The sequence below is a fragment of the Alnus glutinosa genome, chromosome 14 (assembly GCF_958979055.1).
Source record: "Alnus glutinosa chromosome 14, dhAlnGlut1.1, whole genome shotgun sequence".
Classification (NCBI taxonomy): domain Eukaryota; kingdom Viridiplantae; phylum Streptophyta; class Magnoliopsida; order Fagales; family Betulaceae; genus Alnus; species Alnus glutinosa.
This window is the reverse complement of record NC_084899.1, coordinates 20,184,162-20,208,176: the sequence shown is the minus strand read 5'-3', so window position 1 is coordinate 20,208,176 and position 24,015 is coordinate 20,184,162. Positions and strand designations below refer to the sequence as shown.

At 34.4% G+C, this 24,015-nt stretch overlaps 2 protein-coding genes across 3 annotated transcripts; both read left to right on the top strand.

Moving 5' to 3' along the window:
* The first annotated feature begins 10,614 nt into the window (after positions 1 to 10,614).
* On the top strand, positions 10,615 to 12,471 carry LOC133856797 (succinate dehydrogenase [ubiquinone] iron-sulfur subunit 3, mitochondrial). The gene is given in 9 exon segments (XM_062291845.1): positions 10,615 to 10,671; positions 10,674 to 10,756; positions 10,758 to 10,806; positions 10,809 to 10,883; positions 11,365 to 11,585; positions 11,696 to 11,829; positions 11,832 to 11,904; positions 12,010 to 12,017; positions 12,020 to 12,471. Coding segments are annotated over 9 exon segments (873 nt in total). The 3' UTR covers positions 12,193 to 12,471.
* Positions 12,472 to 15,854: 3,383 nt separating this feature from the next.
* Positions 15,855 to 22,035, top strand: LOC133856503 (protein SCO1 homolog 2, mitochondrial). 2 transcript variants are annotated; one of them, XM_062291547.1, is made up of 7 exons: positions 15,855 to 16,086; positions 16,914 to 17,046; positions 17,216 to 17,291; positions 20,924 to 21,124; positions 21,207 to 21,296; positions 21,412 to 21,544; positions 21,626 to 22,035. In XM_062291547.1, exons 1-7 carry the CDS (start codon positions 16,016 to 16,018, stop codon positions 21,732 to 21,734), a joined length of 813 nt encoding a protein of 270 aa, XP_062147531.1. In that variant the 5' UTR covers positions 15,855 to 16,015; the 3' UTR covers positions 21,735 to 22,035. The 2 variants fall into 2 exon arrangements, with proteins under 2 accessions (XP_062147531.1, XP_062147532.1); XM_062291548.1 differs by lacking the exon at positions 15,855 to 16,086 and adding an exon at positions 16,468 to 16,796.
* Positions 22,036 to 24,015: the final 1,980 nt, after the last annotated feature.

Genomic DNA, 24,015 nt, shown 5'->3' with positions numbered 1-24,015 from the left:
CATGTCTTAAAGGCTCTGATCTGGAACGAACGAGGACAGTGCTTTTGCTTTGTCTTCGAGCAAAAGGATATGTGTAAAGAGAAGAGAAGAGAATAAACAACCCACGGATCATGAAATTGATGGTTTCAGAAGCTTTGGTTTTTTACTATTTATGGGCTTTTACTTGGATTAGGGTTTCAAGGGCTTGGAGAAAAGAGACAGAGTAGGGAGCTTCTCTACCCTTTTCTTCTCTAAAAGAGAGGCTGCTTCTGCCTGCGGTTCCACTCAAAAAGATCAGCGTGGGGCAGCCATTAGAGAGAGAGAGAGAGAGAGAGAGAGAGAGAGGGTAGCTGGTCAAAGTAAGTGAGAGTTGTGGTTTTGATTTGCAGTGTGAAAGGAGGAAAAGATAGAAGGTTGAGGGAGGTATTAGAATATAGAATATATGGATTTAAAACGAAAAAAAAAGAAAAAAGAAAAAAGAAATTATTAACAAATTCAGTCTGTATTAATAATATATATTATATTTTTTGGAATAATGAGGTGGGCGAGCAACCAAATTAGGGAAGATGGTTGTTGAATGGTATAAAGAAAAGAGAACCCCCATCACCACCGTTACTTTTCAAAGGCCAGCCAAAAAAAAAACAAAAATAATTTGTAATAAATAAATCAATAAATATTACACAAAGATTATTTAAAAATTTTGCCTCTTCCTTTTGGGGTTAGGTTAAAGAATCGATGGCCAGAGTAACTACCTCGTTTCACTGTCTTCTGTACTGATTATATATATATATATACTGTTTATTATTTGGTAGTAAATTAAAATATTTGAATAAATATTGATTGATTAATTAATAGAAGGTTAATTTTTGGCTGGAAGCTTTGACCAAGTCATATTAAAATAATATTATAATATAAGAAAAAGAAATTCTCGATATCTTGGATTATTATTGAGGACCCTGAGAGAATCTTTCACAGTCACCAGCAGAGAAAACATAGGTGGAAAATCACATGATATTTCTCCTGTTATCCTCTCTGCTTTACCTTATATTTTCCCCACTACTTTTGTAGCTACCTCTATAATATTCTTCTTCTTAAAAAGAACCCAACTGTATTTTGGAAGAAAGAAGAAGAAAGATCCAATCTATGGATGGATGGATGGATCAGTTCAACAACACCTGAGTTCGCTGCAACCATCAAAGCTAAAAAGAAACCGATGTTTTTTACTAATGTTTCTTTAATCTTTTGGGAAATATTTAATCATATTTTTACTGCACAACTTGGGTTCTAAACGTCTTTATCATTCTACGTCTGACTCTTATATATATATATATATATATATATATATATATATATATATATATATATATATTATTTCCTTTCCCTAACCAATGGTCTGTATTTGCTTGCCCCTACAAAACCAAACCCTAACCCTAATTATCGCGATTCCCACGTTTTCCAACTCTACACGTAATGTTCAAAGTACTTCTAACCCCCTCCTTGTGCTTTTAATACCCATTCACCCTCTATCATTTTACAGTGAGGACAGTTACCTTCACATTTACAGATTATATTGTACGTATTTTATACAAGTTTTATGAAAATAAGTGCATGTAGTATAGACCGTCATGTGTCGGTTACGGTGGGGTATCGGTTATATCGGTGACGGTAAGAGTATTTTTATCCACCGAATCAAAAAAAATAGTTAAATCAATTAATTAACTGATATGAATAAATTTCGATTATTTCGATTAAATCGGTTAGTTGTTGGCTTTTTACATTGGGTCAAGCTTATTTTTATGGGCCAAATGTGTTGTTTTTGGGCCCAAATGTTTTTTTTTTTTTTTTTGGGTTAAATAAGTATTCATTGAACATGTGTTTGGGTGAAACTAAGTGCTGCAAAAAGCTACCGAGGGTCAAAGTCGATTAAGTAGGTTTGGTGCGGTTAATTGATGAAATAAAAATTCTACTACCTATCAACCGAACTTATGCTGAAACAGTTTTTTTAGTACGACTATTGACCGCCGAAAGTCGGTAGACAACAATCAGATAGTCTACCTTCTCCTAGTACCAATCAACATTTTGACAACTGTTGTTGTAAGTCATGTTAAATGGATTATTATAAGTATATCAGTTTATAAGAAACTTACAATAAAATGTTACGGTACGTATTCTTAAAGAGTTTGGTTAATTCCCTACCGTATGTATAAAAATAAACGGCGGAGATAGATCTCCTAGTTTTAATAGCCACATCTACACGTACGCTCGTGGCAATTACTGCACTAAACTCAATTACCTAATAATTATGTGTTGTTTAAGTAACTTGAAGATGTAAACTGCTTCGGTATTTATTGTGGGTGGGCACCATCTCCGCCTACTACATAAGGTTGGATGGGGCCTCTGTCCTCTATCATTTTCAACGAACCTGTACCTCACACAAATACTAGAAAATGATCTGGGCCATTGGATTGATGGGATCCCCCCCTTAACTTTTTTATGGCCGGATTGTCATAATTTCATGAGCTCAATAAATGGCCCCAAAAGTCTAGGGGTAGGAGATGCAATGAGAGGGCCCTCATGATCTTACAGTGAGCTTCCATTATTACATGCATCTTTGCTAGCTGCAACATATATATATATATATGCACCTGCTTGTGGTATTATTAATTTGTGGTGCCGGGATAACGGTTGGAAGAATTTTAGAATAAAGCTAATCTGATGCTCATTCTTCACACACATAACTATAAATCATAGGTGTAGAGCCAAACATTCTAAAGAGATATAGGGTTTCTGTGTGTTGGGTTGGCAAAATTCTAGCATTATGGTTAAATAATTCTATGAACATTCATGTTTCTTTAGACTAAAAATATTTTTTGAAAACAGATTTTTCCGATTTATAAGTGTTTGTTTGGGTAGGTAAATCTCATAATTAGAGTCATCTCATAATTGTTTGTTTAAATTGCAAACAAAATGGACAGACAATTGCATTAGATTAATTTCAATTCCATTCCACCCACGAAGACCTTCTCGTGTCACACACTTTCTTTTTTTGTTCATCTTCGTTGTCTCTCTCTTCCTCGCCGTTCAAATTGTATAAAAATATTCGATCATTGTAAGTCAATGTGCTTACAATGTATAAAAATAGTCATAGTGTCATTGTATAAAAATATGAATGTACCCTATTTGCGTGGACCATGCATGATGGTCAAACCATACATTGATCTACTAGCTAGAGAAACAGTATCAGGGTCCGTGACCATATGAATGGCACCAATTGGTTAATTTCAAATTCATAATGCATCAAAGCTGTTACCTCAAACGACATGGTTCTCTTTCTAACAAATTTAATTTGCTTCCTTTAATTTTAAATACCTTGCCTGCCCATTTTGTTGGGGCCAAGCTTGTATTCAAGCTCGTTATTTTTTGGCTCTTGAATTCTTTTGTTATTGAGACAAAGAGTTACAAAAATTAAAGATACAAGAATTATAAGCATTCAAGAGATAAAAGTTACATATACTCAGGAGACAAGAGTTACAAGATGATAAATTATTGTTAGTGTAGAAGTAGAATTGACTTGTAACGTTCAGATTCTTTCACTTTAAAAAGAGTTTTGTATACAATCAAATATATCAAGAAAATATGTAGCCAACAAAAGGCTTTGATGTGTGAATGTAGGTTATAGGCTGAACCACCTAAAATCTGTGTTTCCTCTATTTCCTTTATTTCTCTTTAAATAATTATTAGTTCTTACATCTACTAATTAATAGATTGTTATAGAATTTAAGATGATGTGGCAATGAAAATTAGTATTTGTTAAAAAAAAAAAAAAAGAAGTAATTTTCACTGTTACGTCATTATAATTCTTTAACAGCAATCTACTAAATAACATTATTCTTGTTTTATATTACCTAGCAAAGAGAAATGATACACACTACGGTTTCATATAACCAGATTGATGGACATTATCGCATTAACCCGGTAGAAGAAAAAAAGAAAAAGAAAAAGAGTGACTAGATTGACGAAAAACACAATAGAGTTGGGCTTGGGTTGTTTTCCAACCAGCCCAAGTTTACACAGAATCACCAATTATTTTTTATTTTTATTTTTTTACAACAGTCCTGTTTTGGCATCACTTTCTAGAGGACATGTTTGGCACTGTGAATAACCAGACGCATCCTTAATTATTTCCATATTTGATGCATGTTTCATATGGTGATTTCGGGAGGGCGGTGGGCGGTGGCAGTGGCGGCCGGGATGCTTTCTGAGAGGAAGGATTTTTCTTGAGCTGTAAAGATGGAAAAGGGAAAAAGGAGATCGAAGACAATATGTAGCACTTGCAAAGCTGCTTTGATTTAGAAAGTTGCTTAAAAAGTCATGCTTGTAAAGGATCAGGAATTTCTTCTGATAGATAGGTTAGATCCACATGTTGATTTTAAGGGATTTTAGTGTTCAAACAAATATTATTAACAAATATATTTTAAAAAATTAAAACTATTAGTTTATATAATTCATGACAGATACAGCAGAATAGTTATATATGGAGTTATCAAATCTCAACTCTCAAGGGCTTAACTTTTCATGCCCCCACTATAGAGAATTAAGAGGGTGAATATGGATAATCTTTCTAATTATGCTGTTTAAAATAAACTGATTGAAATTTTATGTAATCATAGTACAAAAAAAAAAAATACTGATTCCCCTGATATATATTCCCCAAATCAGAATTTCTTCAACACCACTTAAAAGAATATTTCTATTTTCTTTTCCTTTTTTTGTTTTTTTTTGTTTTTTTTAGGTGGTTTCCTCTCTGACGTTATTCTATGCCACACCCATATAGAATCCAAATAATAAAAAAGGTTGATACCTATCGATGTTCAACATAGCTGTATATCATTTTCCTTAATTATGAGGAAAAAATAAGGGAAGAGAAAACAAAAGAAATTAGAGAATTTGTAAAGAAAATAAAGTTAAATCAAGTCAGAATTTTTTTTGGCGACATCCGATCCTTTGGTAGATAAATATTTTAAATTTTGCCAAGATTGCGGTTAAAACTCTTGCAGGGGGCTGAGGGGCGGCTCAAGGGAAAAGTTAAAAAGACCTTTTTTTTTTTATATATATAAATAAAATAAAATTTAATATTATTATTATTTTTTATTTTAATATAATAACATAATAAATTTTTAAAATTCATTCTTCTTACTTTTTGACTTTTTGTTATATATATTATTTTCAACAAACTGGTTGTTAATATAAAAATCAGAATGTTTATGCAATTGTTAATTCTTCAGTTGTATTTGATGTAATATTTTGTCTATTATTAACAATAAATTTATCAAGTGTTCCTCGATCTTTTAGATTGAATTAATTAATTTTTTTTCTATTTATTTCTTAATTTTTTCATGTCTTTTGTTTCATATTCACTGCCAAAACATATTTATTAAGAGTAATTCTATTAGTACATTAAGTGTCCATAAAAAATTAAGATAACTTTTAAAATTACTATTTGATCAAAATTATTATTTGATCAATCACACGCACAATGATAATTTTACACTTTTTACTAATATAAAAAGTGTAAATACGTACATTCTACATGCAACAAATAATGGTACTAAAATAGAAATAATTAAAATATAAAGTTTAGAACGAGCAATATTACTATTTACATTCATTTATCATATTAATTTTACACCGAATAACGTGATGCATGTATTTTAAGTGGCTTTTCATATTAGCCACTAAAAAAAAAATAGAAGTTTTAACCACTTAAAACATATTATGTTAACCGATATGAAATGAGTGTGATAAATAAATATGAGGAGAGTGTCATTACTCTTGGAATAATAGAACCTAACGCCTTTGGAGTAGATATAAACTGCCCAAAGACTGGCCACTCAATCTCTCCAATACATGGCAATAATCATACAATCACAAATTTGTCATGTGACAAACATCCAGAGAACCATTTGTAAGGAGCTTCCCCTTAAAAGGGACATAAATCCCAATGTATGTACAACCTCCTCGTTGTTTATCTAGACACATATTCTCCCTTTTACACACACGCCCATTCTCTTATGTTTATATCTCATTCTTTCCGTTCAGTTTTCTAGCAAATAAATATTTATTGACTTAAGCATCGATGGCTCTATCGATCCTGGGATCGGTATTTTATAATGACTTTTTTCTCTCATTTTGTAGAAAGTCATTTTTGTTCCGTAGTTCATAAATTTACATCAACAGCTGATCCAAATTCAAAACAACAATCAACTAGAAGAAATGGTGTCCAATAGATAGCAAGTGTATGAACGTAGGAATAGGATCCTCTCAATTTCAATTGAAATAAATACTATTTATTTTATAATCATGATTTAAAGTTGATACATTTAATGGTATACATGATTTCACATTATTTTTAAAAAACGTGTCAACATTAACTTCGTATACATTATTATATGCATTAACTTAAAATCTCGTCATTTCATTTGAAATGAATACTATCAATTTTATTAAATGAAATGGAGAGGACCATAAATATATAAATTAAGAAAGAAAGAAAGAGTGAAATAATAGATTGATAGACTAAAAAGACAAAAGATTAGGAATTAATGATCAAAGTAAAGAAGAGGAAAAACAAATCGGGTCCACACATGCATGTAATGTTACCGTTTATTATTATTATTATTATTATTATTTTAAAAGATTTCTCCTAAAGCCTTTCACCCTTTCTTTCACACTCTTCTTTAAAATTAGTAAAAATAAATAAACAAATAGTATTTTATATAAAAAGTGAAATTAAATAGTTAAAATAATAATACCTATGTAGACGTTTAAAAAAAAAAAAAAACTAAAAAAATATATATTTAATTAACTTTTAACTAAATATTTACTTAACAAGATGTAAATACTTGCTTATCTCTCTGAGCCGCCCCAAAATGGCAAAATCTAGAGAAGGTAACATGTTTAAAAGAGGTAAAATAATAGAAGCTTCTTTTTTTTTTTTTTTTTTAAATAACTAATTTACGGCTTTCTAAAGAAGAAACAGCGGACGGTGGGATTTGGGGAAATGTAGTGGTAGCTAATGTGGGCCAAATTCAGAATAAATGAAACCTGATCAGTTCTGTGGATGAAGGACTACCTAACCCCAATATTCAATTTTTAAGGCCTATTTTGTACAACGCCTACGTATTTGATTAGACACCACTTTGCCCTTTGCTTCAATTTTTTCCTTTCTTTTTGACTTAAATGTTAAATTCCCCCACAAATTAATGCCGCTCCCTTTACTAAAATTTTAGAATAACAATATATATATATATATATATATATATATATATATAAATTGCATTGTATTAAAAAAATAACAAAAATACTCTTATGAAAATCTAAAAATAAAATTAAAAAAAAAGAAAAAAAGAAAAAAATCGGTGATCTACAACCTCAGTCATGGGTTTCCACTAGACTCACGGTCACTGTAGCTTTTTGTTTTCTAATTTATAAGAATATTTGTCTTTTTTTAGAATTTTTATGCAAACTTTTGTCTTTTTGTGAGACAAAATGGGTGCGTTATAATTTTCTGGTAATTTGGAAAGATAAGGAATATTAATGCTTCAAATGAAAGTTTAGGAGGATATTGCAAATTGTGTTGTAATTTGAGGGGTATGAGTATTTTTTCCTAAAATTTTATTTTATGTATTTTATTTTTTTATTCTCAAAATAAAAATATTTATACAAGTAACTCAAATGCAAAATACTTATAAAAACACAAAAATAATTTTCTTCTTTATATCGCATCAAACGCATTTTCAAATTAAAAAATAAAAAATAACGCCATTCAAAACCCCGTTAACAAATGGAGTCCGTAATTTTTGATTTATGTGATTCAACAGGTCAAGCAAGTGGCAGGTTTGATATTGTTTATGCTCAACAAAAGTCTTGGTCCTTATGCATCAATGATCAAATTATATAAGGAAGGCTTGGAATAAGTTGGAGATTTATGAATGGTGTTGCTTGGTATGGAAATATGGAATAGACACTTTGGTATTGAATTGAATGTTGAATGTTCAAAGGGATTGGTTGCTCCCTTTCCTCGTCCTTGACTCTCTCTACAACATTTCCTCCAATTACAGGGCTAGTGCGTTTTAGAGAGAGAACGTATGAGCTTCTTCTAGAGAGAGAGAACATTTTTGTGTTTTGATTTGCCAGAAGGGAGGCTTTTTGCCTCCATTCCCGGCACTGGTTTTCTACCTAGTCTTTATGGGCTAGGGTGGCTTTTGTTCACCCCATTGGTTCCCAGTGGTGGGTGTTGTTATTCTCCCAACCTTTGAGTTGTGGAGCTTTTGGTTCTCCTGGTCAGATCCAATGGAAGTTGTTATCCTCCTAGCTGTTAGGGCTATAGAGCTTGTTTATATGTTTGTTTTTTTGTGTTTCTTTTGGCAGAGGCATTTCGTTTGAGACATCCAGGGGGAAGTAACCGATCGTGTTTTTTCCGGCCACCTTTCGAGGTAGATTTACGTTGATACGTCGAAAATCTTGCGACACGTCCCCTTCAAAGTTGCTCGCCATTAGTTTTCGTATCCACAGCTTCAATTTTCGGCCGTGTCGGACCTCCACGTCCGGAGCGTGGCTTGCACGGGCCAAGAAGGGGGCCTGCGTGTGAGGGCCACGCTCAACCTTTCCGGCCTGGTTGTTGGTGTTTTCAGAATGGTTGGTGTTCAACCGCAAAAAGGGGAGTCCTGAAGGCGGTGTCGGGATGTTTTCTTCTCTGTGCTGGCTCTCAAGTTTTGTTTTCTGCTTGTGTTTTTAACAGTTTATCTTTTTAATTTCCAGACATTATGAGGATCTGTCTGATGGCTTGGATGCTATATTTGCTTATCTTTATTTGTGGTAGGTTGTACTTCATTGTTAAGAGAGGCTGGTTAATGTCTGCTCTTTGTAATGTTTGTTTATTATTTGGGTAGCTGTACTTTTTGTATATTTTTTATTTTTGTCACAGTCTACCATTGGTAGCTGCTTTAAGTAGGGATTTTCCTAACTTAGTGAGTGGAGATTCTTCATCTCTAGTCACTTTGACGGCCTACGAGCAGTGGTTTTACCTTAAGACATTGTATTAACCTTCTGTGCTCATGTACTTGTGATGGCCTTTGGTCATTTGTAATCCCATCTTTTCCAATAATGAAGGCTATATTTTATTGTATTAAAAAAAAAAAAATTCCTCCAATTACAGTCCACAAAAGTATTTGTTTTTTTGTTTTCCGCATTTGGTGAGCACTATAGCAACTAACCAAATATTACGGTTTTTACTACAATTTCTTTACATAAGTCAACTGACGTTGCAGTTCATAATTGGTGAAATTATTAAGGTCATTTCTTAATTTGTTTTCTATTTTCAAGAAAAATAAATTAATAAATAACTCAAAATACAAATAATTTTCACCTTTAAATCAAGTTAGAACACTTTAATTTTTTAAATTAAAAACAAAAAATACCCCCAAAACACATTAACAACCGCAAACTAATTATAACCGCAAACTAATTATAAATTGTTACGTCAATTTGTAATAAAATATATATGTAGTATACGTTGCAGTACTACCCCCTAAACAATACTCCTTGTAGATATGTTGTATATTTTATTTTTTATTTTTTGGGTCATAATATGGACATGAAGGTTGCTCTGTTTTTCTCTTAAACCTAAAATTAATCAATGTATTTAATGTGAAAGTGATAGAAAGAGCAAGCATAATTTTCATGACAAGAATGTAATCACGATTAAGAAGGAAAAATTGAAGTAGAAGTTGTCCCACCCCCACCTAACAGCCAAAAGTTTTTGGGGCCATTTTCAGGCTTTTAGGAAAAGTTTCCCATCAATTGAATCATATGTGCATAATTCTAACCAAACTTTATCTCCAACTGCTTCCATTTTTAATTTTTTTTTGTCATCTTTAAACGTCAATTTCTTCTTGTTTCAGATAATAAAATTTGTGGCTATTACTTCCAAAAAATAAAAAAAAATAATAAAAAAAATTTGTGGCTAGTGGCTAGTGGCTAGAGGCTAGTGGCTAGTGGCTAGGCCTCTTTCACAAGAGGCCCCCATCTTCAAGTTTGGGTCTAAACTAAAAGTCTACCTTACAGAGGTGGTCCATTGGTTTTCTGGTCCATAACTTCCTGTCCTTATAATCTGTGGTAGAATTTGACGGTTGACTTGTCTGCCATGTCTGCAGCACCTGATCCCAATGTCCTGACTGTCCAATAATGACTTGACAAATTGCCAGCACCACTGCTGCCACCATGTTACTGTGTCGGCCACATTTTACCATGTTAACAAAAAATTCAATCAGTCCTGCCGTCGCCCTGCCACCGACCATGGTCAGAATTGAAATTTAATTATTGTTCCCTCTGAAAACGGCCCAATTTGCATTTTTATTCGATCTTTGACAACCTCAAATTTTGACCCAATAAATCCAAGCTCACGGCCCAATTTGGAGCTTCATGTGTCGCACATTTTATTTTATGTACTACTCTTAACACGTATCAGTCATCCAACCACGTGGCTCTAACCATGAGAAGCCTTAACCGAGCAATGCTTGTATTCTAGGGTGAAGAAGATTGAGCAAAACCAGTATTTTTAGGGAGCGATCGAAAATGTCAAAAACCTGGCTTCGCCATGGCCACAGCAAGTTAGCACTTATACTTGGCAGACAGAACCAAAGAAGCAAAAATTTCCTGTGCTGGAAGGTCACCCAGCGGGGCAAGAACATGCAGAACAAGCTGTTGAGGCCCAAGGCAATCCAAAGCAACATCGACAAGCTCGTAAAGGAGTTCAGGATCTATAGGCGTGGAGCCCTGACTATCCCAACAACAAGCCCTACCTGGAATCCTACTTTGTCGACCTCTCCAAATGTGGCCCCATGGTAAAATTTCTTCTCTTTTTTTTTTTTAAAAAAAACCGGGTTTCAGGCGTTGCCCCGACTAGATATTCAAGACACTGTGCAAAATGGCTTCGGGTCAGATAAAGTTTACCCGTAGGCATGGCCCCAATAATTCACTAATACCAGATACAAATGACATACCACTCGAGCCAACCTGTACGGTTAAATTTTCTTCTTTGATTAATACATCAATATGGTGATCATGGCTGAGGTGAAGTTTGATTATGTTAAGGTTTAACTGAGACATGCTTGGTGAAGAGGTTTGTTTATATTAGAATATATTAAGAATATAATATTATTGATTTATATTTTTTAGTCTAAGTCGATTTGTGTTTTGATTTATGTTTATTTGTATAGGTCGGTTTATTTAAGTTATTGAGTACAATGTAGCCATTTAGACTTTACCCTATATATATAGGTCATAGACCGAATCACGTAAATTCTTCTTCTTCTTCTTTTTCTTTTTCTTACTTTAGAGGATGATTCAACCTTGAGCTATAGGAGGTCATGCAGGGAACGAATATGCGGCTCCTATGCCATGAATATTGATGGGACCAACACCGTGGCTTGCCTGAAGCCCATTGACGCCGACACTTCCAGGCCAACCATTATAACCCCTCTGCCTCACATGTTTGTGATCAAAGATCTGGTCGTCGACCTCACCTATTTCTACCACCAGCACAAGTAAGATAAGTAGCTCTTATCAATTTGCTCTGTTTTGGAATGTTTTAATGGCAACAAAATAAACCATAATTAAATAAGTTACGGACATGTGGTAATTCACCATGACATAGATTGATTGAGCCATGGCTCAAGGCCAGAAAAGCCTCGCCGGACTGGCGGGAATATAGGCAATCACCTGCGGACAGAAAGAAGCTGGATGGGCTGTATGAGTGTATACTCTGTGCTTGCTGTAGTAGTTCATGCCCTTCTACTGGTGGAACCCGGAGGAGTTCCTCGGCCCTGCAACATTGCTTCAAGCTTAAAGATGGATTTGTGACAGGTAAAACCTTGATGACGATCAGTTCCAATGTGTTCAATTTCAATCTGATGTGATCAAAATGTGAGGACTCTGTTTACTTGTTGGCTATATCGTCTGGTTTTGCAGCCGGGATGACTTGCGGATGAACGGCTGCAGGCAATGACGGAGGATGAGAGGAGATTATATAGATGTAGGACTATTGAGAATTGCAAAGCTACCTGCCCCAAAAGCCTCAATCCTGCAGATGCCATTCACAAGATGAAGACCCATCTGCTTTCGCTGCCTGTGGAGGAGCTTGAGAGCCGGTAATCATGTTATTGCACTCCAAGGAAAGCATGGTTATGAGCTTGTAACGCTATCAAGTTCAATGAAGTTTTCAAACTCCAATACGTGTTATTAGTTCCTTTTTCGCAGGACAAGTAATTAAGATTAGAATTTGCCGCTTTCTTTTTGGCCAGATGAAATTGATGTGTTATTTTCCTTGGGCATGGGGGATTGGGCTGAACAACTAAGAGGGCTTGAAGGGGCTTCAATCTCCCCCAACCTCAAACGGTTCTCCATTTTATTTTAACTGCAAATACATAGGCCTCTTCCCTTCTCTTTTGGCAAATACTAGATATTCCCCAGGAAAAACTGCAAAGCCATATGTGGACCTTTGATCATCAGGCCTACAAGCCCAATCCGAGTCACAAAAAGCATTGAGTTGCAATGAACAGAGGTGGGATGATGCATATGTTGACAAAGCTGATTTACTAAGAAAGCAAGATCTGGTTGAGGGAGAGTGCAACATTGAAGGCCTCCCACTACATTATGATACTTCATAAGGATCAAGTAAAGCTTCCCTATCAAACATAGAGAGCATGGATCCAGAGAGACGTGGGGACCTAGCTAGTTGGCTTAGCTCTAGCCAGAAACGGAGCTAGGGAGGCCTGTAGGGGCATGGCCCCACCCAAGTTCATTTGAAAAAAAAAAAAATTAACAAGGATAGTTTGATTTTCAGTCTACTTGGCACCAACCGATTAAAATTTTTGGCTCTACCCGTTATAAATTTTGGCTCATTTTTGTTGTTAAAGTGTCGAGGAATAAACATTTTAGAGCTTATTTGTGTCGATTGGTTCTTTGTGAAACAATCTATAATTTGTGGAGAAATATAAATGAATTAAAGTATGGGTGCAGGCTGAAAACAGAGGAACAAATTTCTCAGCATATTTTTTTGGAGGTTTGTTCTTGAGTGCTGAGAAATTGGAAAGAGGAGGATTTAAAAAAAAAAAAAAAATCTTGAGAATATTGATCCTTGCAGGAAGAGTTGAGAAGAAAGAAGAAAGAAGATGCAAATTTTTTTTTCCCAAGCACAGAAGAGACTCAAGAAGGCATTGAAAACTTGAAGATGAAGAGATACCAAACCCATTCAGTATATTTTGTATTTATATTTTGACTACATATTTTAATTTATTTTTTATTTGACCTCCTCCTAGCCAAATGTCTGGCTCCGTCCCTGGCTTTAACCATTTGAGTTTTTGAGTAAGCAGATCAGTAATATATTTCGATTGGCAGAGATTAAGACCAATAGAACTACGAGTAACTTGAATTCCTAGGAAGTAACTTAAAGGACCCAAAATTCTTGTTGCATTTGACGAATGAAAGAGTATTTAATCACATGAGGATGAGTACCGATGATGATCATATCATCAACATAGATTAGCATGTATATCTTAATATTGCCAGATGCATAAGAGAACAAATACATATAAACTAAGAATTCAAATGATTATTATTGGCTTCAACTTCAAGTCCTTCTGATGATCGAGTTTAGTGATAAGCAATACAGCTGTTGATATTAGGAATAATGACCTTCTTCTTATCTTGAATTCCATCCTTATCGGCCACCACATCAGCAATACCTGCTGCTTCGATGTTTGCAGAATCATCTGCATAATTTGTGTCTGCATTGGTTACTTTCAGAAACATCACCATCTCAATCACTTGTTGGCCGGTGTTGGCGCGGTTTAAGAGCCTTGACGTGATTGGCGTTCGTTCGGGGTTACTTCTTGGTAGCCAATATCCATTAATTAGCTCTATTGATGGAAGTCATGGGCAATCGACTCGAGGGGGTTGGTGCCCATCTCTAATCATTATGTCATATTTTATAGACTCAATTATTTTATCATATTACGTAGACTAGAAGAACATCTAGTAAACTAATATATAGAAAGCTAGACCTAATAACAAATTAAAATAGGTGAAGAGCAAGCCATCAGGCTATATATATAGCCTTCAAATTCCAAACTCTTTTTTCATGTATATAGGAAGAAGAAAAAAATAAAAAAATAAAAAAATTTAACAATAGACTTTACTTTGGTCCAAATATGATAGAAATTGCACTTAAAAAAAAATGTATTTAGGAAGAAGAAGAAAAAAAAAAACATAACAATAGACTTTACTTTGGCCCAAATATGATAGAAATTGCACTACAGAAAAAAAAGAAAAAAAAAAAGAAAAGAAGAAAAAAAGAAAAAGGATTTAGTATCGTTTGGGATAGTGTTCTTTGTATAAAAAAGCCTCTCAATATAGATTTCGTGTCGTTTAAACAATAAATGACGCTAAGAAAAAGAAAGAAGCTGAATATTTTAGAAATCTTATTTATTTATTGAAATTATAGTTTAAAGGTGTTTGAACAATAAACACCTATAACCATTTAGAGGCGTTAAAGGTCAAACACCTCTAATTAGTGTCATTTGAATAGTAAATGGCGCGAATCCTCAGTCTCGACCATATGTTTAGCACCATTTAGCAAACGATATAAAATGAGTAGTGTCATTTTCTTGTCCAAAATTAAACAACACTATTCAAGTGAGACTAAACCACCCCCCCTCCCCCTTAAAATTTTTGGTAGTGTTGGTTGTTCGCATATCATTCAAAAGAATAGCATTGTGTGTATGAGTTATTGACATTTTTCATATGTAGTTTCATGTCAATTATTAGGTTGGTTATAAAAATACATTTAAAAAACTAGACATGATGGCTATGTTTGTTATTATATTTGGATAAGTATTGTTTCAATTTGGTTTGAAAAAAATATTTTGATATGGACAGAAATTTTATATAAACTAGTTTGTAGGAAATTTCATACAAGCCACTTATAAGATTGACATATGCACTTTAAACATGTGAGAAGCACATATTTTTTTATTAATGCTATTAAAAAAGCATGTGAGAAGCACATGCTATTAAAATATGTGTTTCTCACATGCCAATAGACACATGTCAATCTTCTATGTGGGGTTGTATGAAATTTCCTACAAACCAGTTTGTAGAAAATTTCTGTAGTAGGGTCCATATTTGAGAGAATATTTTCTATAAAGTATACCTGTTTATTTTGAGATAAACTAAACAAATATTAGACCCGATTCTTTACTTATATTTATATATATAAAGAAATAAAAAAAGAAGGTGTTCACGAAGCCAACCTTGGCTTATTGTGGGGGTTGCAGGACCATTTCTCACCATGACTTGTCATGTGATCGCACATTCGCACAACCATTCATCTCCTATATATATATTCAGGGACGGAGCCAGAAGTTTTTATAGGCAGGGGCCGATGGCAAAAAAAAAATTTTGGTAGGGGCCAAATAAGTTAAATTTTGATTTTTACCTTATATTTTTTTAATTTTTTAGAGTTTTTTTTTTTTTTTTTTCAATCTAAAAAATATATTTTTTTTTAAGGAAATTGTGGGGAGGGGGGGCTGCCAGCCCCCCCCCCCCTCCCTCCGTCTCTGTATATATTTTAATTTTTTTTAAATAATAAGTTAGCTTTTATTCAGCAAAACATATGGACCTGTTTTGTCCAGAACATGACGGGCCAGAACCAGTCCGAACCCACTTTGGTGTCGGCCTGTGGGCTTTGTGGAGCCATGTTCTCCAACGCCACACGGAAGCGAATACAAGTTCTTAGTTCTATGATAAAACTGAAGGGGAAGTTTTTGAATAATTTTAAAAAAAATATTGAGCTTGGGCAGCAAGGCAATTTAGCAGAAGGATCAAGAAAAATATGTTTTCTGATTTTCTTTGACAAATATCTGAGATGGGTCTTTGCTTGGAAGAGCGACCATTTCAGGAGAAAGCCTAGGAAGCCATGCGTGCTTCTCGGTTTCCTTTCTTTTCCCCCAAACGCCGCCCCACAGAGGCTCTCAATCTACTTAAAAGGTCAGTCCCTAAAACCCTTCGAAGTCCATCACTTCTTTGCTTTTCTGCTTGATGGGTTGCTTTAATTCTTTATTGTATCGCTCTGTTCCCTCATATCATTCCGATGTAAACTCTTTAATAGTTTATTGCTTAATGGGATACCTTTTGTTTTGTTCATGTTGTGTAGAAATAATTCAATAATATTAAGTCCTTTTTGTTGTCTGAGATTATACCCAAATACGAGCCAGATAGGCCATTTTCCGGATCAAACCTGTGTCCCCTCCCCAATTCCCTCCCCCATCCTCCACTCCTTTAAGCTACTACCACTTCAACGTCCCTTCCCCCTCCCTTCCCCCTCCCCACCACCCCTTTTATACCTCATTTTTTTCCTTTTGCTGCCACCACCACCTCCTTTTCCTCTCACTCCTCCGCTTCTCCCACCTCCACCTCCACCTCCACCGCCACCACTAACAACTGATCTTTTTTTCATTTTATTTATTTATTTATTTATTTGTTGTTGTAAAGTAGAGATTTTGAGTGCAGATGAATACTAGAAATTATTTTCAAGGCTGATCCAAAAGATAAGAGTCAATTAATGTTTTCTAAATATATTTTCTACTAAAAACATTTCCGCTAGGAAAATGTTTGGTGTTGTAATGAATAGAGCCTAAATGAGCATGTTTTTCTGAGTCTGGGATGGTGGAACATGTTTCTCTGCTGCATTTGCAAGTGTAAGATATATCCTAACATTTGGGAACTACCGTATGTGCTTACACGCCACAAAATTATCTTGTTTTGTGGTTCTTTTCACATATGTATTCATACTGAATTATATGTATATCTTGTAGGTGTGATCCATTGAAGAGGGTTCAGTCTTGTAACTATACGAAATCATCGGGATACAGTAATGGAAAGACACATATTCAGCCTGTAATGCCTGTAGAAACAAAGGCTTCTCGCTCGTGGGGTGTATATGTTATTGTAATGCTGCCATAGCCCTGTATAATCTCATTAATACGTGCTACTTCTTGTTTGCAATGTGCCCTTCTTGAAATATATGAATAATGAACAAGATTAGGATTCCTCATAGAAGTTAATAATTTATCTAGATCTATATATTTATCTATTTATATATTTTGTCATCACACAGCCAGCTGCTATTCTTGGATTTGCTGGACTAGCAGCTTTTGTTCATTATAATGATGAGAGAAGAGCAATTTTAAAAGGTACGTGTTTTACGCTCTGGTACGGACAGGTTACTGCTTTTAATGGGCTGGAAGTTAATGGTTGGGAACTTCTACGTCTTTGGTTGCAGCATTGTTATTTCAGTTTCATCGTCCTTCTTTGATTTCTATTATGTGGGATTAAATAATTTTTTTCTTTGATGTCTATGTCACTTAAAAAAAATCTAGTGACACAATTTTGTGCTTTGCTGTGATAATTATGAAGTGGGAATCAGATGGTTTGGATACATTGTCCCATAGGTAGGTTATAATTTGCCTTTTTATTCATCAAAAAAAAATTGTCCTTTACTTGAACAGTATCTGTAACTAATCAAAAAATAAAATAAAATTGTCCCATAAGTAGGTCATTCCAACATCTCAAGAATGTGAGTTTCTGTCTACTCACACATACATGTAGGATTTTTTATTTTTTATTTTTTTTAATGATTTGTAAGTTACGCACCCAGTGGGCCTTAAGCCTACGACCTCACCCTCCACCTTGCTACAAAGGGAAGAAGTACCATTTGACTATTTGAGACCCTTTCAAACGTTAGGAAGTACCATTAGGGATACTAACCATGATTCTAACACTTTCAATTTAAAACCCTCAGTATGCAATTTATCTGGTGATTGAAATTAATAAGCAATGGCAGTAGACTGCAGACTAAATTCTTACTTTTCTTTATCCTTTTTATTGGATGAATATTGTTTATTCTGAGACCCTTCATTTATGTAATGGCACATGCTTCTTGAAGAACATACAAACAAAAGTGATACTATATTTTTTCTTAGATTTTAGAAATAAGCTAACGGATCTGCGTACAAAAGAATTTACAGTCACATCATTTGCATTTCTAGTGGAGAGTCATCTTAAAGAGACGGAATGCATCTCTTGTTCCTATTTTGGACCTTAACGGTAATAATTTAACCTTTGGGATGTGATCATTGTTTCACTTATTAAAGTTACCTTGTTGACAATCACTGAATAAGGAAGAAGAGGATATAGTTGTTAATTAGACACACACCATTACTTTGAAACACATAAAATCGTGGAGCGGTAGAGATATCACATCCATTTTAGAATGATGAAGTAGGTATTATGCTTACAATTCAATGATGTAACTGATGTATTTGTGACAGTCTGGTACTGGTGGATAGATGAGTATGTGCTGTTTGTGAAGATCAGAGTAGATAGTTTTGCCTTCTGCAACTCCTCTGTAGATCTGGCTTCCATGCTAGTACCCAATAATATCTGGTGCTAACAATTTTAAGGGCCGTGTTCTTAAATAAAGCTCAATTGGTTTCATGAATGAATGCACTTAGCAGTTTTTTGTGCCTTTAATGGAACTGATTAGGAAATGTCTTCAATAGGCGGTAGCTTTGTTGGTATCAATAGCTGTCACTGGTGGGAGGTTATGGATACACTCCGACCCTCCCTTTTTTTTGTTGCTGCTATTGTTATTATTGCTGCGGTAAAGAAAGTTTTTCACTCTGTTGCAACCTTCTTGGCAAGTGTGACAAGTAGCTTGAAGGTAGTATCAGGGGGATAGAGTGAAGTGGAGTGACAGCTATATAGACTAGGATTTTCAAGGAACCCCATGAAGGAAAGGAATGTATAATTAAAACATTGGTGTGCGCGCACGCGTGTTTGCAGTCCGTACGAAGTGGCCTTTCTGTAGTGACCTGGAATGGTTAATAGCCCATTTAGGCATGAGAAGCTTCGAAGGAGAATGCACTTAACATGTAAAATATCTGCCTTCACATTTAGAAGCTATAAATTTAATGATGATTTTTTCTTTCTACTCTAGAAGAATGCATCTGGGGGAAGGAAAGAATGCAGATTATTTGTGATATTTCGTCAGCAATCTAAGCAAGATATATAAAGGAGGAAAGTGGTTGTTCATTGGACGCAAAATGGCCCTGACTTTTGCAACGGGGGAGACTACTTTGGGCTTAGGAAGGAGAGTAATGATAAAACCTTGAACTTACCTTCTTTGTTCCATTTTCTAAAGCTCCTGTATTGAAGATGAGAAAACTTTTGAATGCCTAGCGGGTGGGCACAGTACTAACTGCTTTGAAAAAAACTTGTCACAACTATATGACTCTAAATTTTGGAATTTGAGCTTGTTGGTCCTCTTCATCCCTTCACAAATTTTGGGATTTTTTTTTCCAGGCAAATTTTCTGGATAAACTGAGTCACCAAGAGTGATGGTTTTGGAGGACAGCCATGTAGGCTTTGATCCTCTTCTTTATCAGTCCCTATGCTTCTGCCCTTCCCCTTCTGTGAATCAGAAGCATGGGGCATTCTTTTTCTGTTTAATTTGATAAGCTGAGTTGGGAAGTGTTGGAACAAGTGGCTCATATATTCTTTGGCATAGAGTGTAATATGAGAGTACCACTGTACCGGTAAAGTGGTAATTTGCCGAACCGCGTTAAATTTGTGTCTTACTTCTTTCTTACTTTCTCTCTTTCGATTTCATATTATTCATCATTGTAGTGCACGGTAATAACATGAAGCATATCAACATTGCAAAAATATTAAAATTATGAGGTCAAATTTTTTGCAATAGAAAAGGATCCGACCAAATAGAAATAATGCTTAAAATTAGGTTGGGAAAATAACTTCACCCACAATAAAATTATGAATATATGGTTTCTTTTGTCCTCCTTGACATAAATCATTCGAGAATTTATGTATGGACTGAGGCCTTTTTAAAGTCTTAGCACATTCAAGTGGAATAGGAGTATGGAGCAGTGGTTTTGTTCAAAGTTTTAATCTAGCTCTTGATATTGTTTAAATTTACTATACTAAGATAAAAGTTTTTTGTTTTTTTCCAAATACCCATGCTACTTGTTGTAAGCTTCAAAATTTTAATCTGGTAACCAAAATTCAAGGTCCAGGAAAGTTAGGAAGAGATGGTATTAAATTAGATAGCACAGCTGCAACTGTAGTAATCCCAGTTGAGTATAATTATCTGCTTCTACTGTTCTGTGTCAGATTATAATCTCCAATAGCTTTGGCTTCATCTAACTTGAAATTAGTTAGTTACAGAAGAAGTGAGTTATGAATTTGGCAAATTGGACCCCGTTGGGATCATCATCTATTTGGTCCTCTTAAAAGCATTATATGCTGTCACTAGGTGAGAATTACCTGGAGTAAGGCCTAGAATTACTCGCCACACTCTTAGCCACTAATATTGTTTGCTATAGAGTAGCCTGAAATAGTTTGGCTGGGTTTCTATTATTGATCAGGTTTGTGTTATCACCATCTGTCAACAGCATGAAAGCTAAAGAAATTCGAAGTTGAGTAGATAAAGTGACCCATTCTAGAACCATTCCCGTATCAGTTATTTAATGGCATTTCTCCATCCATGATGAAATTTCACTGCTGTATGAATCTTTTAGGTGTTGGTTACGAGTAATAAAATTAGTTGCATAATCTGACTTCTTCTCTCTTTTCAATTTGAAACATCAAAAAAGTAAGAGTGAGAAATGTGAAATGACTGATAACAATCTAGCGAAAAACTATATCAGTAAAAATATATGCTTCCAGATTTTAGTTGGAGAAGAAAGTTTTTGATTATGTATATAAATAAATAACATACTTATGCTAATTTCTCTCTTTACTGACTCAGGCCAGGGTAATAAAAATGGTGGAAATACCATCAAGAGGCCAACAATTGGTGGTCCATTCACTCTAATTGATACAGAGAATCGGATTGTTACTGAGCAGAATTTTGATGGAAAGTGGGTTCTTCTCTACTTTGGTTATACCTCATCTCCAGATATTGGGCCGGAGCAAGTAAAGGTTATGGCCAAGGCCATAGATATATTAGGTTGACATTTTTATCAAATAAAATAAATGGTACTGCTATGCTGTTATGATCACTGAAGTTGTATAATTTTACTTGGAATTAGAGTCAAAACGTGATTCCAAGATTCTACCAGTGTTTGTTACGATTGATCCTCAACGCGATACCTCTTCACAACTTTGTGCTTACCTTAAAGGTTAGGGTTCCCTAACTGAATGTGTGCTGCAATATGATAACTTTTAGAGATACAAATGGTTTGTCTGATCCTCCCTTTGTCCTGCATTCTTTTTCATGCCTTTTACTGGTTGCAGAGTTTGACTCAAGAATAGTAGGATTAACGGGACCCGTATCAGCTATTAGGCAGGTGACCCAGGAATACCGCGTCTTTTTTAAGAAGGTGGACGAGGATGGAGATGATTATCTTGTTGACTCTTCCCACAACATGTAAACCCTTAGCTCACCCTTGTTTTCTTTCTCTTTTCTGATTGAAATCAAAGTGGATGTAACCTATTTCATAACAAGCAGGTATCTGATGAACCCAAAAATGGAGGTTGTGAGATGCTTTGGTGTAGAGTACAATGCAGAGGAACTTTCAGAAGCAATAATGAAGGAACTGAGGAGTACCCTGACCTAATGGCTCCAAGATTTTGATAGGTTGCCAATATTTCTCCTAATCGGCAAGGGAAATATTATATTTTAGACAGCCATTCTAACATGACCTTTGTTTTTGTGGTTTTTTTTTTTAACTTTTTTTTCCCAATTTTTTTTGAAATTTCACACTCACAAGTTACTGAGTTCAAATGTCAATGAGTTTCTGGTTTGGAAATCATCTAGACAAGTGCATGGAAAGATGAACAGAATCTGATTCTTGAAGGCTATCTGTAAATTTGCATTTGATATTATATCAACTGCTTAATCTACAATTTGTTTTGTTTTGTTTTTTTGAGATGGAATGTAAATCACTATGTTTGGGTGCCTCCATTGCATAAGAGCCCTTATGTATGTGCCCTTTAAGCATGGCCAGTCTATTTTGCCCTGGTTGATGCCGAATGAACTTGATTTTGTGTGACCTAATCTTCCATGGGGTTGGGAAATAAGTTGGGGGAAGGAAAAAAATATAAATTTTCTCCGAAATTGGGTCGGAATTTCTTCAAATTCAGTCTCTAAAAGTGTCATGTGTTCCTTAGCAGGTGAGAAATACATTATTATTATTATTATTTTTAACTTTTTTTTTAATATTACGTCCTTTTAGTATATGCTGAGTTGATATCAAAGATTTAGCGACCATAACAACTGCCATAAATATACTTTAACTCATTGTTATCTTTCTTACAATTATGAATCAACTCTTTTCGTTGGGATTGTGTGAGTGTTTTCGATCTCCCTAATTGTTCAATCCATTGATCACGGTATCTAGAAATTATAGGATTTTGAAGAAAATCTTCACTTGTTTTTGCCAATGTTCCAAATTACTGTTTTCTTCAAATTTTCTAAGGGGAAGCCATACAAAGTCATTCCTATTTGCCATCACTAAAATTAGGTATAAAGAAAACGCTTGAGATATTATAAGTTTTATTATTGTTTTCTTATAAATTGATGTGACAGTCTATAATTAGCAAAATGATTAAGAGTATGGTTGGCAAGTCAGTCACTAACTAATTAGTGGACTTAATTTGTAAGGAATTTTATAGTAAAAATTGTAGTACCTTTAGAACATAAACAATGCGACGGGAATAAATTAATCTCAAATATTAAATTATTAGAATACTGTCTAGCTAGATAGCATTCTTAAGAAAGGAGAGAAACCACATCACTGTTGAAACTAATTTGTAGATTGAAACTCTTTGGGTTTGGTTTAATCTCTAACCATTAGTGCCTTCTGTTTTTATTGTGAGGCTAATGCAATGGTACGTCAAAGTAATGGACGGCCTAGAATTAATTTGGAAATGGAATTTATTTTTTATTTTTCTTTAAATTAGGTTGGAAAAAATTCTTTTAATTCGGTCTATAAAACCGTCATATGTTATTTGAAGCATGGCGGAAACACATGTTTTTTTTTAATAGTTATATTAAAAAATCATGTGATTCTTATATGCTAATTAAAAAAATCATGTGCTTATTATCACATGCAAAGAAACACGTGGCAGTTTTGACAATTGAATTATTACATATTAAGGGACACATGGTAACAGAGGCGGAATTACTTCTTGTGACCCAAAATTATATTTTTGTCCCCCTTTTATAAATTTGCCTTTCCAAAATTATATTTTATCTCCTCTTTTATAAACTTGTCTCTCTAAAATTATATTTTGTCCTCCTTTTAAGTTTATCTTTTAGTTTTGCCCTCTCTTCTAGCAAATAAAACCAAAAATGCCCCCCTTCATTTAGTTTTCCTCCAAATCTAGTTCACTTTTAACTAGTAAAGACTCAAATTTAGTTTGGGACTTTGAACCAACTTTTTGGTGTGGGACTTTGAGCTCTGCTTAGGGTCAACAACATCTCAACTGCTGTTGGATTTTTATTCTAAGATCTTCCCAAGAGCCTAGAAGAATTTTGTTCAGGGTTTACTATGAAATTAAATCTAAGATTTATCTACTTTTATTTTAAATAAATACGCACAAACTCAAGTATAAATAGAAATTGTATGTATTTTTATGCTCAGGTATTATAAAAGTTCGTCCCTCCATAACAAAAGTTTTGGTTCCACCCCTAGATAGCAGTTTTGACGATTGAATAGTCAGAAATTCTTCCGACCCAATTTAGAGGAAATTTATATCCTTTGGAAACACCCATTTTTTCTGAAAATACAGACCATGTGGAGGGTTGTGAGTTGCCATGGGAGTGCATGTGTAGACATGTCTGCACGAGTAGAGACTGAAAACTGAGGCAATTGTTGCCAAAAGAATTTTTTTTAT